The sequence below is a fragment of the Aedes albopictus genome, chromosome 1 (genome assembly GCF_035046485.1).
Source record: "Aedes albopictus strain Foshan chromosome 1, AalbF5, whole genome shotgun sequence".
NCBI lineage: Eukaryota > Metazoa > Arthropoda > Insecta > Diptera > Culicidae > Aedes > Aedes albopictus.
In genome coordinates this window covers 58,689,378-58,710,999 of record NC_085136.1, presented here as the reverse complement: position 1 = coordinate 58,710,999, position 21,622 = coordinate 58,689,378, and the positions used below count along the sequence as shown (strand labels likewise).

At 42.2% G+C, this 21,622-nt stretch overlaps 1 protein-coding gene and 1 non-coding gene across 2 annotated transcripts; both read left to right on the top strand.

Annotated features, from left to right (window-relative positions):
• Window positions 1-275: 275 nt before the first annotated feature.
• On the top strand, window positions 276-11,438 carry LOC109398935 (TATA element modulatory factor). Its single transcript, XM_029854667.2, has 3 exons — window positions 276-2,489; window positions 9,611-10,589; window positions 10,709-11,438. The coding sequence occupies exons 1-3, from the start codon at window positions 493-495 to the stop codon at window positions 10,910-10,912; spliced, it is 3,180 nt and encodes a 1,059-aa protein (XP_029710527.2). The 5' UTR covers window positions 276-492; the 3' UTR covers window positions 10,913-11,438.
• Trnaa-agc (transfer RNA alanine (anticodon AGC)) lies at window positions 2,856-2,927 on the top strand. The gene has a single exon. It is a non-coding gene; the product is annotated as a tRNA-Ala (tRNA).
• Window positions 11,439-21,622: the final 10,184 nt, after the last annotated feature.

Here is a 21,622-nt window from a genome sequence, read left to right as displayed (position 1 = left end):
TCATTTACAGAATATCCGCAAAATAAATAACCGAGCGTACCGAGTTAAATCTGCTGTTGAGAACTCAGTAAAAAGATGGGAAAAATACCGAGCTGATCTTAGTGTGTACGTTGCATTTTCATTAAGACACAAAACCTCTTGAGCCCTTATCAAAGGTTGCTCTAGAAATATCGAAAGTTTTGTACCTGAATTCTTGCCTGAATTTGACTCTGGAATCTTTCGCTGTTTGTCAACAAAAAAAAACTTCGAAACAGTCTCCCGCAGACAAAACACAAAGAAGAAAAGTGTCAAGCAAACGAAGAAGACGCAACATAAATTTTTGACGTGTCTCCTGTTTTTCTCTTGTGCCAAGACGAAAAAACCAATCAATCGACTAAATTTGCTGCGAAAAAGTCAACAAAGTGGTGGAAAAATCTTGTAAAATTGTGTCTTTTTTATCGGTGCAAGTGATGTAAATTGTTGGTCACGGTGGAGGAACAAGAGAACGCAACGATGAGCTGGTTCGACACGACGGGCATTGCCAATCTGGCAAAAACTGCCCTGAAGGAGGCCCAGAAGCAAATTGATAAGGCGCTGGATATCAAGGAGGACGAGGAGGAGGGGGAAGCAGGCGATGGGAAGCGAAAAACTGAAGGTCGAGGCGAGAGCAAGACGGAACCGTGCACTCCAGTGAGCGGAGAGGCGAAAGGGGGCGGCAATGTGGGTAAAGGCCAGATGGACAGCATCTGGGGATCGTTTACGGGGTCGTTTTTCGAGCAACCAGTGACGGCGGCCAACGTGACCGTGACGAAAGCTCCGTCCGTGAGCTTGAAGCGCAAGAGCTTCGAGGATTCCGGGATAGCCGAGGTTCCGGGCAAGTTGGGCTCACCGGAGGCCAGTTCGGAGTCGATTGAGCTGCTGAGTCCGGTGACGACTCCCGGATCGGCACTGACATCGCCCAGTTCGGGACCAACCATCGGGCAGGAGTCGGAATCGGTGGAAGTGATTAAGGTGCAGGGAACTCCGTCGAGTATTTCGACCCCGGATTCAATTACGACGATGGATCGGAGCTCTTCCGATGCCGATGAGGTTGAGATGAAGTTTACTTCGGTGGAACTGGGATCGGTGGATGACGATATCAGCGTGGAGGAAGACTCGGAGGTATCCTACACGCTTTCAGAACAACCGATAACGGTGATGGAGGCGGGGTCCGAGGGTGTAGTTCCGATAACGGTGGCACCGAGCAGGGGAAGTTTGCATCTGAGTCTGGAGAAACCATCAGTGTCCAGGCAGATGACGTTCTCGGAAGTGTCCGTGTGCGACACTGAAGAGTCCAACGACTCGGAAACGACACTGACTTCCGTTGAAAAGCTGAGCAAGCAGTCGGATGAACATTTGGACAAGTCCTATGAGAATGTGGAGATTCAGACGCAGATTTCCGATTCGACTCATAGCTTCGAGGAGATTCCATCCGCGTCGCAGATTCCAATGCTGGCGGAACCAAAGCAACAGCAGGAGGGGACATCGTCGCAAAATTCCGGGGACGAAATCGAAACGGCGACCTCTTCGGATATAGAGATTATATCGAGTCCGAACGGAGATTCAAGCAGCACAAACAGCGGCGCATATCGGGCCAGTCCTTTGAAGATTCCGGATGGGAAGAGCAACATCGATATCCTGATGATCAAGAAGCGAGGACATACGCGGGAGCCTTCGGAGGTTTCGGTGCAAAGTGGAAACAGCGACGACCTAAGCGAAACAGAGAAGCTGATGAGAAGGATTGCAGAAATCTCGGAGATCCTGGAGCAGAGGGAGTTTCGGTTGTTGGAACTCGGAAGACAGAATGCAGAACTTCACGAACACAATTGTCAGCTAAGTGCCCAGCTGGAATCAAAGCAAAGGCGAGCGGACAGTACGGAAACTGATGAGTACACGCAGCGACTGTCAGCGCTCGAGAAGAAGTTCCAGCAATCGATCAGGGAACGAGAAACTCTGAAAAGACAACTTGACGCAGTTCGATCTGAGGCGCAGGAAAAGATGAACCGCTCCGACGTGGAGAAGGTCATCAGCGATAAGGACTTTATGATCGAGGAACTAAAGAAGGAAGGCGAGAATCTATCCAAACAAGTCCTGAACCATTCCAACATAATCAAGAAACTTCGACTGAAAGAAAAGGACAACGAAGCACTGATCAAGAAGCTCAAGGAAGACATTGGCGATCTGACGGACGAGACCGAACGTCTGAAGCGATCGCTCTCGGCCAAGGAAGAGGTCGAACGGTCCCAAATCGATGCCGTTCACAAGCTGTCCTCGGAGAAGCGCAAACTAGAGAAAGACAACGGCTCGTTGCGGAGTCAGCTAGACGATCAGACGCAGAAGTTCGACACGCTGAAGAAGAGCTTCGATTTTGCCAGGAAGGAACTCACCGAAAAGACCGAGGCCTATCAGGAGCTTGTGAAGAAATCGTCCCTCCTGGCGACGATGGAATCGGAACACAGCACCATTCAAAGGTAAGATGCTCGCTGATTGGCTACAACTCGTAGTGGATATGAATTTCAAATAACTCAACGTACATATGTACAGATGGTTAAATTATTAGTTAAATTGGGAAAAAATCCACAGCTCCGGTGAGATTTGAACTCACGACCCTTATTCGCTAGACAAGTGCTTTACCAACTAAGCTACCGAGCCAATTAAGCGGTGCCTGTACGGCAAACAGTTTCAAACAATAAACAAATCGCTTTCGCTCTTCGTACATATATATTTATATTTTTTTTTAAACCTCTATAATAAAAAAATATAAATATATATGTACGAAGAGCGAAAGCGATTTGTTTATTGTTTGAAACTGTTTGCCGTACAGGCACCGCTTAATTGGCTCGGTAGCTTAGTTGGTAAAGCACTTGTCTAGCGAATAAGGGTCGTGAGTTCAAATCTCACCTGAGCTGTGGATTTTTTCCCAATTTAACTAATAGTTTACCCATCTGTACATACTGCCTATGATCGCATAATTGTCCCATATGAATAGGAAACCCAGCAAAGATGGGACAGATATGCGATCATGGGCAGCATATGTACGTTGAGTTATTTGAAATTCATAATTGATAACACGGATTGGTATTACCGAAAATTTGCACTTTGAGTGAGTCGTAGTGGATGGTCTACGCCAAATAAAGCAATCGTCTTCTCTGGTCTCGGTCATGGGCCAGTCGCTTCCAGTCACCCTGAAAGTTTAAAGCCCTTAGGTCCTCCTTAAATGCAAAAAGCTAACGTATGCGCAATTCACTGTTCACTGCTGAACATAGTTTTAGTTTGTAGTTCCTCCGGTATACGAGCAACGTTCCCAGTCCACCGCAGCCTGACGCGTTGTATTAGCTTCACAATATCCATTTTCTCTATATCCTTGGTACAATTCGTAGTTCATGCGACGCCGCCAAATGCTGTCTTCCAGTTTACCGCCGACTATTGATTGCAGCACTTAAATTCTAAGACCATGAGAACCATGTTCGATCATAATCTGCCATAACTCGTTCCTGTTGTCTGAATCGTACGTCGTCTTGAAATCAATAAACAGATGATGGGTCTGCAAGTTGTACTTCCGAAATTTATTGAGAATCTGCCGCAGGGTGGCCATCTGATCCGTCATTGATTGACCTTTACTAAAACCCGCCTGATATTCGCCGACGAAGGAATCCTCAAACGGCATCAGCCTATTAAACAGAATTCCGGACACAATTTTGTACGCTGAATTGATAAGTGTTATTCCTTTGTAATTCGCGCACACCAGTCCATGCTCCAGTTTCATTTCCTTGTATGAGACCATCCAATCAACTAGCAGTTCTCGCACTTCTCATATCTTCAGTATAAACGGTGTAAAAGTTAATATAGTAGCGCACTATCGTGCTTGAGAAGCTTGGTTGGGAGTTCGTCCTTCCCAGCAGCCTTGTTGTTCTTCAGCCCTCTAATGTCTGTCTTGACCATTGGCGAATCTAGGATTTTTTCCTAGGGGGTGCCACTTTCAGTGGCTTCCAGGTTGTTTTGCTTTATTTCGTAAAAAGAAATACCTTTCCACCCTCAATTTCTTTCATGTAATAATGATATACTGCACTGCGTCGTGGGAAAAAATAGCCCGAAAATTTAAACGCTCTATATTTTATAGAAGTTTTTTTTGGAAAATCCGAACCGTTGTACAGTTTTAACACTTTCCCCGCCATGTGAGGTTTTAAAACTTGAGAACTTGATTGCGTAATAATACATGGAATTTGTATTTTCAGTTTGAACTTAACAATCATAGAGACAACCCCTTTGTTTAGTGGATTGAAAATAATCAGGCAAGCCTCGTTGAATAAGTGTAGAACTTTTGCTGTAAAAATCTTCATTCTGCACTTTGATGCGTAAACAATTCAGTTGAAACCCGGAATTTGGTGCGAGCGAACTTCATTTTTTCTCTTCGGGATTCTGGTGCTCGCACCAAATTCCGATTTCGTCTGAATTGATAAAATATCTGTTGAAAGAAATTGTGTATATGTACATAAAGCTCAAAATTTGACTTACGCAAAACCAACATTGTAGTAATCAGTCAAAATTTCAGCATCGTACATTTCAGATAATCGAGTCTGGTTTGTATTTACGTATAAAACAAGAAATTCGTGTTTTCGGCAAACCATTCTTTCGGAAATACCTCAGGGAATATTCCCGGCAATTGATTTGGAAATTGTTTTGCAATTTATTTCAATTAAATCTTCTCTTGCAAATCTCTCAGCAATTTCTTTGGATTTGGCAAATATATTCAGTAATATCTTTGGATCCCTTCAGCTATTTATTTAAGAATTTATTTGGTAATACGTTTGGAATTTGATACTTGAAACACTTTTCACGCATTCTTTTAAAATTTCATCAGAAGTTACTTTGAAGATTTCTTCGGCAATTCTTTGAAATGTTTTCTCTGGAGTTCCTTCGCCAATTTTTTAGTAGACATTTAAGCATTGTTTTGTTAATGCAAGCAATTCTATTGATATTTGCTTTTTAAAATTCTTCAATTACTCTTCAGGCAATTCTTTTGGGGATTATTTTAGTAAACCCTTTGATAATTCATTCGACAATGCGTCTGGAAACTTCATCAAATTTATTTTTTTTGGAAATGTCTTCGGCAAATCATTCTACTTTTTTTGGATTTTCGTCGATTTTTTGGACTTTCCTTATCAATACTATTCGTTCGGTATTCCTTCGCCAATTCCTTCGAAAACTCCTTCGGAAATTCTTTTATAAATCGCTTCTATAATTTTAATGAAAATTCTTTAGACAATTTCTTCTAGATTTCTCCAGTAATTATGTAAGGAATTCCTGCCGCAACACCTTGGGAACTTCTTCGGTAATTCCTTTGGAAATTGATTCGGCAAATTTCTTAAAGAATTCCTTCGAGAATTTATTTGAAAAAAATCTTTCGTGGTTCTTTAAAAGTTCTGCCCTTGTGATACTACGGTAATTGTTATTGGAAATCTTTCTGAATTTTATTCAGAAAATGCTTTAATGATTTCGGAAATTCTTTAAGAATTTCTTTTATTTTTTTTTAAAGTTTGTCGAAATTTTTATAGAATATATTTCGACAAATTTAATTTGAGATTAGATTTGACCAATTTCTTTAAAAAGCCTTAATAATTTTCTTCAAGACTTCCACTGGTAATTCTTATATGAATTCTCTTGGCAACTGCTTTGAATTCTAAAGTAAATTTATCCGAAAACTATCCGGCAATTTCTTTGGGGATTTGTCAGGAAGTTTTTCGTGAATTTCATAGGATTTTCTTCAAGCAAGCCCAGTTTAGAATTTCTGAATTTCCAATTCAGCCATTTTCGGATGCAATAAATATAAATACAATTCAATCATAAATAATTACAAAAATAAATATGATAAAATTGCCTGACAAATTTGCAAAATAACTGAGAAATAAATTGCTGAAATAATTTCAGAGGAATAGCCATTGATATTATAGAAAATAAAATCCAAAGGAATTGTTGATTAAATTCTAATTAAACTACCGCAGAAATTAAAAAAAAAAAAAACAATCATGCCGAAGGAACCCTCAAAGAAATGGCCATACTGCGGTCTAGAGAATACGGAGTCGTGGGTTCAAATCCCACCAGAACGCGATTTTTTTAAATTCATCTCTCAATTTGTCAATTAGCAACATTCGGTGCCTTCTAATCAATTGGTTTTTCTCGTTCATTCCTATAGGATTTCACTAGAGATTTCTCTAGTAATCTTCTTCTTCTTCTTTGTGACTCTACGTCCGCACTGGGATTTGGCCTGCCTCACTTCAACTTAGTGTTCTTTGAGCACTTCCACAGTTATTAATTGAACGGCTTTCTTTGCCTGCCATTGCAGGAATTTGTATATTGTGAGGCAAGGACAATCATACTCTTTGCCCAGGGAGTCGAGAAAATTTTCCCGACTGGAACGGGAATCAAACCTGTCGTCTCCGGATTGGCGATTCATAGCCTCAACCATTAGGCTAATTGGAGACCCCTAGTAATACCTCCTAGCATTTCTCTGGAAATTTATACTATTCCCGAAACTCGTTTAGGGATTCCTCTTGAGATTTCTATTGGGATTCCTTCAGCTGGAATTCTTTGAAAATGGCCAAGAGGAGTTGCGGGAGTAATACCATGATAAATTTCTAGAGTAATCCATGAATAAAAGCTCTTGTGGAATTCCTGAATGAGTCTTTAGAAAAATCCCTGGAAGAATCAACGGCATTTCTGGAAGTATCCTACATAAACTGCCTAGACGAAACCCATCAAGAATGGCAGGAATAACCCTAGAGGTATTCCTGCAGGTATAATAGTTTTTTTTTGTTCCTAGGGAGATTGTCTTGAATAATCCCAGCAAGTTTTTTAAGGAATCCCTGGAGAAATTATTAAAAGAATCCATAGAAGAATTTCGGAAGGTATTACAGTAAGAATTTCTGCAGGAGTCCTACGAAGAATTGCTGGAATAACCATAGCAGGAATAGCTTGAGAAATCATGCTGAAATTCCTGGAGAAAGGCCAAGAGGAGTTCATGGAGGAATCCCATTAGAAATTTATGAAAGAATCCTTGGATAAAATATCTATGAATAAAAATTCCTGGAAAATCACCGGATAGCTTTTGAAGTAATCACAGGAAAAATATCAGAAGGTATCATCGGAAAAATTCTGAAATGTATCATTGTAGAAATCTCAGCGGAAATCCTAGGAGGAATTGCTGGAGGTAACTTTACAGGAATTTCTTGAGAAACTCCATCAGGAATGTCTGGGGGAATCCAAAGAAAATAAATCCTTGGAATACCTAGAGAAGTTCCTGCAAGAACCGGTAGAGGTATTCTGGAAGAATCTATAGCGAAGGCCATGAAGGAATCGCAGGAGGAATTTCTGAAGGAATCTCAGAGGTATCATAGAAGTAATTTCTAGAGAAATCTTATAATAAGGAATGCCGCGAGTATTCTAAGAGAAGTTCCTCTAACAAATTCCTGGAGGAATACTTGCAGTTGTCCCTGAAAGAATCAGTAGAAGTATACTGGAGGAATCCCTAATGGAATTGCAGGAGGGATTTCTGGAGAAATCTCAGGAAGGTTTCTCGAAATTATTGCAGCAAGTAAGTATGCCAGGAGAAATCCCTAGAAGTATTTCCGAAGAAGCCCTAATGTGAATTGTTTAAAGAATTTCAGCTGGAATTCGTGGAGGAAGGTCACCAGAAGTTTTTGGAGAAATCCCCTGTGGAGTTTCTGGAAGAACCTCTGGAGGAAGTCCTATGTCGTTTTCTTTTTTGCGGTGAAGCTACACCGGTGTAGCACTTTTGCACCGAAAATGTTCGTTTTTGATTTTCGTGCTACACCGGTGCTACACTTTTTCTGCACCGCGCATGATAGTGTAGCACTCAAGAAATCGGGAGTGTAGCTGGTGCACACCGTGTCCACCAATCAGTGTTCGCAAAGTTGTCAATATTTTGGTGTTTATACACGCACACCAATGCAACTGCACCGAAAATGTTCGTTTATTCAGCGAAAAGTGTAGCACGAACCGGTGTAGCACAGCCGCAAAAACGAAAACGACACTAGATAAATCCTTGAAGAAATCTCTGGAAAAATCACCGATGGGATTTTTAGAAAAATTCCAGGGAGATTTTCCGGAAGAACTTCCCTAGTACAATACCTAAAGACACAGTGAGAATTTTTGGAGGAGTTCTAAAAGAAATTGCTGGAAGAATCGTCACAGGAATTTCTTGAGGAAATCTGGCCACAATTCTCGAAGGAAGGCCAATATAAGCTCCTGGAAGAATTCCTTGAAAAATTTCTGGAATAATCTCTGAATCAAATCTCTGAAGGAATTCCTGGAAGAATCACCGGAGGAACTTCTTAAAGGATCCCAGGAAGATTGTCTTAAATAATACCACCAGGAATTCCTAAAGGAATCCGAAGTATCAAAGTAAGAATTTCCAAAGAAATCCTAGGACCAATCTCTGCAGAAATTTTCAGTATGTTCAACCCCATCTTGCCTGCCTGGAGAATCCTAAGGGAAGTGTTTTGAAGAAATATCGGGAGAAATACATACAGGAAGTCTAGAGAAATCACTGTATGAATAGATAGAGATATTTCTGGAGGAATCCATGGAGAAGTCTGTTGATTGTTCTCACCAATATCCAAAACGTACAACAGGCATATAAGTAATTCCGGGTGTGCTTAAGTTTTTTTGACATGACACATTTCATTAAAAAATATTAGAATTATTGTGTTAAGTCTTAAATTTTAGGTGACTGTCAAGGAAAAATTCTAGGGGGTGCCAAATTTGTTCTAGGGGGTGCCAGGCACCCCTGGAACCCCCCCTAGCTACGCCAATGTACTTGACCTCGTCTAGCGTTGGAGGTTCTACCTACAGCTTGTCCGTCGTCGATTTGAATTCTATCTGTCGCTCTTTCATTCCCACCGTTCAGCAATTCCTCGAAGTGCTTCCTTCACCTGGCAACCACCATTGTTTTGTCTGCCAGCACGCTACCATCACGGTTGTTGCACATGACGGAAATAGGCGCTATTTTTCTCAGCACGCCATTGACAGTTTCTTAAAATCTTCGCATATCAATCTATTCCATACCCTTTTGCGCTTGAGTAATCACTTTTTTCTCATACTCTTTCTTCTTTTTGTGGTGGATTCGTTTTCGGCTATTCTTGCTCCCCTATATCGCTCCCTTTTCGACCGAGTCCACGATCCCAGCATCCGGCTTTTGGCAACAATCTTCCCTTCCGTTACTCTCTGGGGGCACTCCTCCTCGAACGACCCGTATACTCATCGCTCCGTAAATATACTCCCACAGTGTTGAGCTTATTGTCCTCGTTGATCTCACTTATCCGCTCGTCCTGCTATCGTACGGTCCGTACCGTTTGCTGAAAACCGCTGTGTCTACTACAAGATTGAAAGTATATACTGTTAGGCATCCTCATACATAATCATTAGACCACCAAAGCCGTGTCTCATTTGGTCTGTTAGTATAAAGAAAGCAATTTTTTGGAAAGTCAAAGTCACAACAAAACTTCGATTTCTCATTGCATAGTTCGTCAGCTTTTACAAACTAACTATCTTTTTCTCTACTTTTCTAAAACAGGGTTAACGAACAGATCAGCACCGAGTTGGAAGACCTTCGGGAGAAGCTACGACGGGCGGAAGCGGACCATGCTCAGCGGATACAGCGACTAAAGAACGAAAACTCCGAGCTTCTACTTCGAGTGGAAGAAACCGAGACTCGGTCGGAAGAGGAGAAAAACGCTACCGCCATGGTCACTGTTCCTCTGATGAAGCAGATTGAATCTCTTCAGAATGCCCTCAGGAATAAGGAACGAGTGTGGGAACAGAGGGAGACGGACATCATCCGCAAGCTGGATGAATCCATGGAAAAGTCCAAAGCTTTCGGCGACAGCGAGCGAACTTTGAAAGAGCAGATCTTCACGTTGAACGGTCGGATTTCGAATCTTGAGGAACGCCTAACCGCTGCCTTGTTCAAATCCGAAGAACTCACCAACAACCTCCAGCAGAAGCAGATCGAAATGGACTTGATGGAAAGTGACCACAAGCTCAAGTTGAAGACCCTCGAAGAGGATCGCAAATCGCTCAGGGTCAAACTGGCCGATCTGGAGTCCCACTCGGCAGAACAGGACCGGAAGATCGCCCAGCAGAAAGAACAACTCGAAACTATCAAACACCAGCATCAACAGTCCCATTCGTCGTCCAAGCACGATCAATCCAACCGTCAATCACCTCCCTCTCCATCCCAAGCCCTCGGTATCGCTCTCGGCGGATCGCGGACGTCTTCTCCAACGCCCAGTATGGGTAACCTTTCGCTGCCCGAATCGATCGGCAGCATTCCGTGGAATCAGATGGACGACGACATCGGTTCGAACAGCGGCCGACAGACCATCGGCGGAGCGCCCTTACTGCATACCACCTCGCTGCTGGAGAACTTGCAGGCCACCCTAAAACAACGGGACGGCGAGGTGTATCAGCTGCAGTGGGAACTGTCGCGCTTCCAACAGGAACGGAACGTCCTCAATGCGGAGATTTCCAACCTGACTGCGGAACTGGACAATGTGAGTATGGGTGGATTTCGTTCATTTTCTTCCGCTTCCTCGGAGTTTGTCAACTTACCACCTGAACTAAAAGCTAAATCTACATTTTTCGTTTGTCTAAATGTACCAATAAATTCCAGATCCGCGAAAAGTCCGAACGCACCGCCCAACTGGAGGAGGACTTTCAGCAGCTACAGGAGCGCTACGATGCGCTGCTCCAGCTGTACGGCGAAGCGGTTGAGAAGATCGAAGAACTCAAGCTGGACCTGGTGGACGTGAAGGAGATGTACAAACTGCAGATCGACGACCTGCTACGACAGGTGGCCGCCGGTAAAAAGTTATAGTCGATTCGCCCCCCGGGCGTCCACCGGTTGGACTACGAGGCCGGCGATGGTGGTCCGATGATGAGTGTGAGTGGCGGAAAGTGCTACTAATTGTGATATATGGGTAGGTAGATGGTGTGAGCGAGCGGGTGGACGAATGCGTTTCCCGGCAGGGTGTGCAATAGAGGAGGGCCGTTGTGGGATCAAAGAAGGGGAAGATGTTTTGTTATCACAGTGCTTTGATTGGTAGGATATTTCTTCGCGATATTAAATTGAACGTTTGGCATCACACATTTCGAAAGCTGGTTTATCCATCTCTTTCGTAATCCAGCTTTGTATGTACTACATACATGTAGTGCCAGCAGAATTGTTATCAAGCGATAGACTAGGGACAGAAAACTATATCGTAGGTACTGACGGTAATTAAAGTTTAACATTGAAAGTCATGTTTGGGATATCAAAACCTCTTCAAAAATAGCTGGCTAAAGTTTTAGCTTCGTACTTTTATAATATTCTTCGTACAATATATTTATCTCATTAAAAGTTAGGACTGCACAACTGAATGCTTCGAAATCCATTGTCCACTAAAAAGTCAAACAAAGAACTGTGGAATCAATCTGAAACTGAGAAGGCCTGGTAAAGGAGAAAGAATGCGATAGCTGTTCTCCAAGGCCAGCGTGTAAACCAAAAGTGAGTAAAACTCCAATGACAGGGCTGACTCTACTTCAACCTGTTGGACATGGAAGATAACAAGGATGTTCGCATAAGGATCGTCATGAACCCCCAAGAATATTTAGCAAATAGCAAAGGATCCGAAAACAATAAGGGTTCTACGGAATCCAAGGGTGCTCCAAGCAAGAAAATCCCCACACACTCACTCGCTAACCGAGCAAGCAGCTCGGAACTCTTCGGGAGAAAGGAAAAAATCGGAATGAGGCTTTATCCACAATCCTGAATAAGGAGAGCGCCAAACCCACGTTCGGAGAACGACCTGGACAAATCCGCTACAGAGAATCAAAAAGGGTGAAGTACCACCTGGATTCGAGAGAGCGCACCCAACTGTTCTCAAACCGTATGCCTCAGAAAAACACGTTTCTGGAGAACGACCTACACAGAAAGGAGTCAGCTGGAATTAGCTACAGTCATATGGCCAATAGCGAGACGGTCAGGATAATACCCAAAGAATCTTTCACCGCCCAAATCCCTCTAAGCTCAGCTAGACCTTCTACTGTTCCTACTGTTCAAAGTGCTTCAACAGCGAAACGAGCCCAATTGCATAGTTTTATTCGGTAAGGATCAAGAGACTAATGAGTGATTAAACGGATTAAACAGAGAAAATAGGTAGAGAAGCGAAGAGTGAACAGCCGCCTAAACGGCAACATTTTTTCTGTTTTGATTTCATCGCTCGGATGCTGGTAACTGCCGCCACGCAGATTAATCCACCCACCGAAGGTAATGCCTATCTCGCATACCGCATTTGAAAACTGTTTATACTGTTGTTTTATTATTGTGCATCCTTGCTTAATCACTCAGATCCTGCTGATCTGAATCAGCCGCCATAAGATTGCGCCCGTTTGATTTGTACACGGCGGCTGACAGCTCCACCCGGCGGCTGCAAAACAGTTTTAGCCAAGGTGCACACCGTGTACAAATCATACGTGCGCGGTCTGGCGCGATCTGAGGCTGCGCGTTTCGAACGCATCTTGCTGAGAATCTAAGATAAGCGCGACAATAACTAGTCATTATCAAACTGATGTTCCAAAATTAAACAATTTTCGTTAATTTAAGAAATCAATGTTGTTTGCACTGTCATCCATGATATTTGGAAACTTTGGTGAAAATATGTTTGAAATGAGTTCAATACTTATCTTTCCCTGGCCAAGATCACAGGGTTCGACGGTATTAAAGTGAAGGATGTTAATTTAAATTCTTGTAGTGAAAATATCACCTTTAACACTTTAATACGCCTCCAACGGTTCATTGCGAACCGGCTGCTACAGATGGAGTATGGCTGATTTATCAGAAATGCTCGATGAACCTGTTAGGGCCTAGTAGTTTCTATACCCAGGAAACAGTTCCGGTCGATTGAGTCTGGGAAGGTTTCGAGATTCGTTGTGAATCATAATGAAAATATTTGTGTTTTGTGACGAGTCTCGGAATCTTTTTTGAGTCGGCAGACTTTAAACTGTTGCCTGGGCTTTCCACTATTAGGTTAATTTTAACAAATACAAATTTAATTCAAATATGAAATAATTAGTAGTATCCATTTGCTAATACATAGTTCTCAACATTTGATGTGCTTTCGCGATCTAATTTTCTCTATCATTACTTTTATAAGTGATACTTTTGTGAATAAATCCTAATATGTTTCGAATGCTTAATGCTTAATAATGTTTTCTTGCAATATCAATTTTGAATAACTAGGAAACTAATAGTGGGAAGTGCAGTATTTAATAGTGCATGCTTATAGATTCGAAGCTAACGTGTGATCAAGACGAAATCGACAAAAACTGACTACTTCGACTTTGACTAACGTATACTATTTATGACAAATTAGATATGTTTACATTTTCAACCGAGTATATTAAAGGTTTTAGGGAGCATCCATTTAGTACGTCACGCTAAAATTCGGATTTTCAGACCCCCCCTCCCCCCTTCGTACGGGGTTTTCCTATACTTAATACATTGCTTGTCACACTTTCACAAATCCCCCCTCCCCCCTAGGACCGTGACGTACTTAATGGATGGCCCCTTATTTTATTTTGACTTATTTGGACAGATGCTGATAGTGCTAGGGATGTGAACGAAAAACAACTTTCAAAGATAAAAAAAAAACAGTACTAAAATGAGGATCAAAAAAAATGGACATAACGAACACATCGACCATCTAACAGATCATAGGCAGACCAAAGATTACTGAATTATAGGGCACAACATAAATTTGAACAATAACATTCTTTAAGCCTTGACATGACAAAAAAAAAAACAAATACGAAATCGACCATATGACAAAACCGAAACTTTCACACCTTCTACCGTAACCTTCTGAGTCAGTACGCAACAGTGTCTTACTGGACGGCATGTTCCGTGCACGGCTGGTGAACTGCTTCTGAAGGATTACGTTCTCTATCCTATCCAAAGGCCTAGTGAACTGTCGTTGTCCGCGCAAACGCATCGTGCTCCTTCATGTAGACGCGAGACGATTGTGCGCACAGTGATGAGAGAGGTTTCTACGTCCCTCGGCGTGCCGCTAGGAACCTTTCATAAAAAAAAAATAAAATAAAAAAAAAATGAGTGCAATACTTATCTTTACTTATGCGGCAATCATTAAGGTTCGTTGATTTTGTTCATTAGGATACCAGTTTGACGGTTCGATAAGGTATTTTTTTGGCTTCACACCATTCGCTTCTCTACCTATTTTCTCTGGGATTAAACAGAATATCCTTATTCTCGAAGCGCTGAACCGGTACAGAACTGAATTGCCTATGATCGCATATCAGTCCCATATTGCTGGGTTTCCTATTCATATGGGACAATTAACCCTCAAGAGGATACCTTAAATGAAGGTCCGTTTTGGGACCCTGGGGTCCATTGGACCCCAACATATATTCTCGCGTATCTCGTGATCCTTACTTTTTGAAAGGGTGATGTTTTCAGCAAAAATGTTAGGAAAGTTAAGACCTATCTAGTGATGAACAATATAGTTCGGGAAGTTTCCGCTAGGTGGTGATAGTGAGCATTGAAAAATCCCCCCGATCTACAGGATACAACGTACCTAAACAAGCGGACAAGGACAAGACGTACCGAAACAATAGGGTAAATCGCACTGCTGTAGACGAGTAGACATATATGTCCAGCGGGTAAAAAGGGGCCATTCAAATATTACGTAACGCAAAGGAGTGAGAGGTGGTCTAGCGCTGTTACGTTTCATTCAAAATTTTCCATACAAAAGTTGTTGCACAGAGAAGGGAGGAGCCCTTAAGTTGTCAAATTTTGCGTTTCGTAATATTTGAATAAATCCAAGAGGAACCAGAGACAAACAGACGTAACACTATTAAAATTTAAAACTCATATATCTCAGGATCCTGATTACTTATATAGTTGATGTTTTCGGCAAAGTTGTTTGGTTGGTCAAGAACTTATAGATTACTAGCTGAACCCGGCAAACTTTGTCTTGCCTACTGCGTTTTTTGACGTTTCAAGTCTTTAGCCAAGCTCAAGTCCCCGTTCAAAATGTATGAAAACCCGATTTGCAAAAACCCTCTATTTACCTATGTTTTTTGCCTCATAAACCTTCCTTGGGTGAAAACAAACAGAACAAAACTTAGACGACCCAAATTGGACCATCCGTTTGCAAGTTATGCGCGGTCCCACGTATGCCACTGCATTTTTATATATATAGATAGATGGACCGTTTGATACGATATTCCACCACTAGGCAGTGCTAGAGAGCATGCATTTTTTTATCTCATAATATCTCAGACTCCTGATTTCTTAGAAAAATGGTGTCTTAGTTGTTGGTTAGGTCAAAAATGTTCAGTTGATGAGCCATTTGATACGAACTCTCCTATTGGGACACGCTGGTGCGGGATGCTTATTATTTATAGAGATGGTGTCTACAGCTGTTATTTGGCAGGACATGGACCTACCGAATATAGACACTATAGAATCTACAGACTTGGGGAGAAATAGTTGAATTACGCAATTTTAGAGTGTTTTATAGTGAATTTAGTGTGTACTAATAGAAAATGACGTCACACAACCCACAATCGTTATCATTCCGTTAATCTCGTTTGGCTAAACGAATTGATAGATCGCTTGGTTAGGGGCCATCCAGAAATGGCGTAGCATTTTTTTTGACGATTTTTGACACCCCCCTTCTCTCTCTATTTTCCCATACCTAATACATGGCTCGTAGCATAATCAGAGACTCACCCCACCACCCTAAAATGCCACTTCATCTATGGACGGCCCCTTACAGTTGTCTGCACCTTGGTAATCATATGAAATCTATAGTGTCTATATTACAGATTATGGGATATATACAATTATACTTTGATCATAATCTACACTGAAATAATTCTAAGAGCCTATTTTATCAGACACTGCACATACATTGTACCCGTAGTCTGACACGTTCACATCAAATGAATCGTTATACGTATCATACCATAAACAGTTCCGATTGAAAAGTCTTCTAATAAAACTCAATGACACTTGCTCATATCGGAGTTATATGCACATAACACGATCGATACATTAGCTGTGCATATAACTTTGGCCGCGATGAAAAGCAACATTGGCAGATAAAGTGGAATACGTTTTGCAGAATTTCGCAATTCCTCTAAGTGAGCTTCGTGGTCGTGCGGCTAGCGGCGTCGGTCGTTTAGGTGTTGTGAGTTCGATTCTCGCTCCAGCCTAAGTAGACTTTTTTTTTCAAAATGCGAAGGATATTATTGGAGTTGCATATACATTGGCGCACCCAGCCCACATGATAGAAGCAAAATGCAAGACATATAAAAGTATAATGGCGATCTGAGAGTCATACCACATGCGTCGCATATAACTCTCACTTCCCATTTTCAACCCAAGATTAGATTCATATGATATTCCAATAGTGCAGTAATATAGGACTGACATATAACGATGATCGGGAGAGTTGGCTCAGTGTACACAATTTTCCACAGCACAGAGATCAGACATCCAAGCTCAGTTTCAAAACTGTGTAAGGAATTAAACGTTCATTTGAAATGGCAACACAAGTGGCAACATCATGGTGGCGCTGCTATCCCAATGTTCCCACGCTGTTGTCGGTGGTGAATATAAAACGGATGTAGGTATGCGTACTCACCACTAATTGCCGCATAGGTGACGCTAGTGTTGTCAACGCTAAAAAAATTGAATCCTTGCACAGCTTTCGAGACAATTTTCTATAGGCTTGGATGTCTGTTCTCTGTAATACAAAATATATTTTCATGAAAAATCGAATAAAATGGAATGTAAATTTCAACGTTTCCTTCCCGTAACCAGGAGGAACTCCTGGAGAGAAATTCCTGGAGGAATCCCGTGAGGAGTTCCTGGAGGAATCCTGGAAGAAATTCCTAGGGGAATCTCGAGAGCAACTCCTAGAGGAATCCCGGGAGAAATTTCTAAAGAATCCCGGGAGAAATTCCTGAAAGAATCCCGAGAGGAATTCCTGGAGGAATGCCAGGAAGAATTCTTGGAGGAATCCCGGGAGAAATTCGTTGAGAAATACCGGTAAGAATTCCTGGAGAAATTCCAGGAGGAATTCCTGAAGCAACCCCCGGAGGAATTCCTGAAGAAACCCCAGGAGGAATTTCAAGTGGATTTCCTAGAAAAACTCATGCAGGAAACCCGGGAGGAAATTCTGGAGAAAACCCGGGAGCAATTTGGAGACAAATTCCTGAAGAAATTCTGGGAGGAATTCGTGGAGGAATCTCGGAAAGCATTTGTGGAAGAATCCTTTTACGAATTCCTAGTTGAATCCCTGGTGGAATTCCTGATGTAGTTTTGGGAGTCATTTCTGGAGGGCTTTTAAGTGGATTTCCCAGATGAAATCGTAGAGGATCCTCGGGAAGAATTACTGAAAGAATCCCTGTATTAATTTCTGGAAGAATCCTGGTAGGACTTCCTTCAGAAATTTTGGGGGGAATTCCTGGAGGTATCCGGGTGAGTCAATTCTGAAGTAAATTATCCACCAAATTGGAAGTATTGGTTAGAGTGGGTCATCGTTTATATGAAAAAATGAAAAATTCAATGGTATCCCATCAGATCAAAGCTTTTTTAATCCTATTTCAGGACCCAAATAAGTGTGCAAAATTTGGGGACGATCGGTTATGTCTACGTTTTGCGCATCGCGTTTGAAGTTTGTATGGGGTTTTACATGGGAAAACACACTTTTTTGCATTTCTCTCATAACAAGCTCGAATTTTTCTAAAACCATGTAACCGATAAAGTGAAAACATAGCCTAGGGTGTCCTGAAAAACTTTGTCGAAGACCGCGAAGTGATCTGATGCTTATGAAAAAAGTTATAGCGATGGAATTGCATGGCGAAACAGTAAGATTTTGATGCTATTGTTATTCATTTACGTGTTAAAACATAAACACATGCATGCGGTTCGTTGGTTATAACTATTTTCACAAGCATCGGATTGCTTTCCGGTCTTCAACAAAGTTTTTCAGAACATCCTAGGCTATCATTTTACAGTATCGGTTAAAATGTTTCAGACAAACTTTTTCAACTTATGACAAAAATGCAAAAAAGTATGTTTTCCCATACAAAATCCCATACAAATTTCAATTTCAATGCGCAAAGTGTAGACGCAACCGATCGTGCTCAAATTTTGCACAGGTACTCAGGACCCAAAACGGAACCAAAAAAGCTTTGATCTGAGAAAACGGTTCCGATGACCCACACTAGTATTGGTATTGTGAACAGAATGTAATTATATTGTGTTATTCTCAAGATATTCACTTCAAAAGAAGCGTGCTTATTTGAGGACGCTTGCTACTCGGTAATCTAGGATGCTGGGCATGTACGAACCAATTAGCGCCATTTTGCAGAAAAACTATAAAATAATTTTCATTACCAAATAATCCTTGATGTATTGAACACTTTTGCCGAAGACACAAACTTTCTATACATTCCGAATCTCAAGATATTCAAGCTAAATTTAACTTTCAATCCATAATTTGAATAAACAATAGCACCACTGGGCTAATTCCAATTCAATTTGTTCGTCACAAGATTGCCCTTGGTCTATTGAACAATTTTGTCGAAGACAGCATTATTCTAGGAAGTGACGATCACAAGATATAATCATTCGTGTCGTGGGGTCCAATGGACCCCAGGGGACCAAAATCGCCCGGTTCAACTTTGACATAAAAATAATCTATAGTACGCCATGAAATATTTGTTATTTTTGCACAAATAACTCATCGTGGTGTAGTTTGAAGGTACTGTGAAAACGGGACCGATGTGTCAATCCAAACTTTTTTGCGACCACTTCAAAGTGGCTCCATTAGAGGGTTAAATATGCGATCATAGGCAGTGAAGGCGGACAAAGCGGCGATTCCACATCCATACATGATCCGAGCATTCTTCTCACAAAGCTCCAGCTATGGCGACGACCGTATTAAGCTCTCATAGAAAGCCAGGGGTCTCCAGTTAGTCTAATGGTTAAGGCTATCGCCAATCCGGAGACGGCGGGTTCGATTCCCGTTCCAGTCGGGAAAATTTTCTCGACTCCCTGGGCATAGTGTATCATTGTACTTGCCTCACAATATACAAATTCATGCAATGACAGGCAAAGTACGCCCTTCAATTAATAACTGTGGAAGTGTTGAAGTAAGGCAGGCCAAGTCCCAGTGGGGACGTAGAGCCATAAAGAAGAAGAAAGCCAACATGACATAATAACTACTTTTTGGCATATTGTGAAACGATCCATTAAGAAACACATTCAAAAAGTTGAAGAAGTCCAAATGCAGCTGCAACTACCGATTTGCGTGAAATCCAACTAAGGAAGATTACAGATCAGCCGACTGTTACTTCTGCTAAGCTGACTGGAAGGCAGGCCCTAGAGCAATCTGAGAAAGCGTCCGATTCTGACGTGGTCATACTTACCTTACCAGTCAGACTAAGGCCTGAGTGTCCTCTGCCGTACGTAGGGGTAGTCTCCAGTCTACGCGGTCCATGGGTTAGTGTCTCCATAGGGTCCGCAGATCGTCCTCCACTTGGTCGACCCACCTAGCTCGCTGTGCACCACGTCTTTTGGTCCTCTGCACGTAGGATCCATGTTTCGTGTCCATAGAGGACTACCGGTCCTATCAGCGTTTTGTAGATAGTTTACTTCGTGTGACGGCGAACTTTGTTCGATCGTAGAGTTCTGCGGAGTCCAGAGTAAGCTCGTTTCCCTGCCACAATGCGTCTCTGAATTTCTCTGCTGGTGTCGTTGTCGGCGGTCACCAGTGAGCCCAAGTATCCAAATTCTTCAGCCGCCTCGATTTCATCACCGACGATATAAATTCGGGATGGCGGGCGCGGTGATTCCTCCCTGGAGCCCTTTCCCATCATGTACTTTGTCTTCGACACATCAGTGACTAATCCGATTCGCCTGGCTTCGTTCTTTAGTCGGATGTTTGTTTCAGCCATCGTCTCAAATTTGCGAGCCATAATATCAATATCATTAGTGAAACCAAGCAGCTAAACAGACCTTGCCGTAACCCTCTGCGAGATTCGAAGGGACTCGAGAGTGTCCCTGATACTCGAACTAAGCACATCACTCGATCCATCGTCGCCTTGATCAACCGTATCTGTTTGTCCGGGAATCCGTATTCGTGTATAATCTGCCACAGCTGTTCTCGATCGATTGTATCATACGCCGATTTAAAATCGATGAACAAGTGATGCGTGGGCACGTTGTATTCGCGGCATTTCTGCAACACCTTTCACCCATGAATCCAGCCTGATGTTGCCCGACGAACTCTCTTGCAATCGGTAATAGACGGCGGCATAAGGATTTTGCGATACCTTAAAGAGATCAAGCAGTGCAAGCCGACGTACAGGAGAAATGCGGAGCCGACGTTTCCTGGATACAGCGATGCCGACAGGGCGAACGACCCGTTGACGAGGCGATCTGTCAGTGGTTACTTATTTCTGCAGTGTGACGAAGCGGTACATGGCACTTTCCACGGTCACTCAAGAGGCCGTCTGGTAACGAAGGTGAATACGTTAACTGTACGGCGCCAGTGCGTCCCTGGTCCAAGTGCAACAATAAGAGTTCAGTTTGGCTGGTTGAGAAGGAGATGGGCTTCTCGACGAAGAGGAAGCAAAGGATGTCAACGTGCAACATTACTTCGTTCGAAAGAATTAGAGGCGAGGTCGATCAAGCTGGAACACGTGGTTCCTAAAGTTTAGCCAAGTAACGCTACTAAAACCTCTTGAATCGCGCCTGAATGCCTCCATCAACAACATTGAAATACCTTTTAAAATCCACATAGTGAAACTGTTAATAGGCTTTGTCCCAGTAGGAACATTAAACCAAAGAGAGGAGAGAAGAGAAGCGATCCTCAACGACCAGATCAGGATGTGAACCCAGCCACTCATGGATATGGTGTGCTGAATGGACGTTGGCAAGCGCCTTGACTATGTGACCTTTTTATCAATGTCTATTCATCCAGAATAAAAAAGTGGAATAACGAATCAAAGCAAACAGGAAACGCCTGTCTTGAAAACACGAATTTCGAACAAAACAGAGCGACCAATCGATGATATCGAAGTTGTAACAGAAAATTTATTGACGTTATCATTCTTGCATGAGCGGTTAATTTGATCAAGCAAGTGAACAACATATCTAAGCACAATATTCAAGCTGAATTATATATAATCTGTTAAGTTCACTATTTAACTACTACCTACTAGATGTGCATAGTAATCGATGCCCAAGTGTTCGTGGCACACTTTGATACACACGAAAGTACGACGATTGATTGGGAGGGAATGAAGTTGTAGTAGGCCTTGAGTTGTGAATATCCCGTTTTTCAAACAAGGAAAGGAAGTAAGGCAAATGCTCGTTGGACGAAACAAAGCAAACAAAAAACGTGGAACTGAAACCATTGATTGATTGGAAAAAAGACATAAAAGAGAGCCGAGTTCGGTTTGTTGTATAAGGTAAAAATCTAATCAGTTTGTGGCTTTATTTAGTTAATAT

What these genes read in the sequence shown, in the direction of transcription:
- LOC109398935 (XM_029854667.2), top strand. Translation starts at nt 493, where the DNA reads ATGAGCTGGTTCGACACGACGGGCATTGCCAATCTGGCAAAAACTGCC. An exon ending in GAACACAGCACCATTCAAAG is followed by an intron (nt 2,490 to 9,610) that starts GTAAGATGCTCG and finishes TTTCTAAAACAG; the next exon opens with GGTTAACGAACAGATCAGCA. An exon ending in TGACTGCGGAACTGGACAAT is followed by an intron (nt 10,590 to 10,708) that starts GTGAGTATGGGT and finishes AATAAATTCCAG; the next exon opens with ATCCGCGAAAAGTCCGAACG.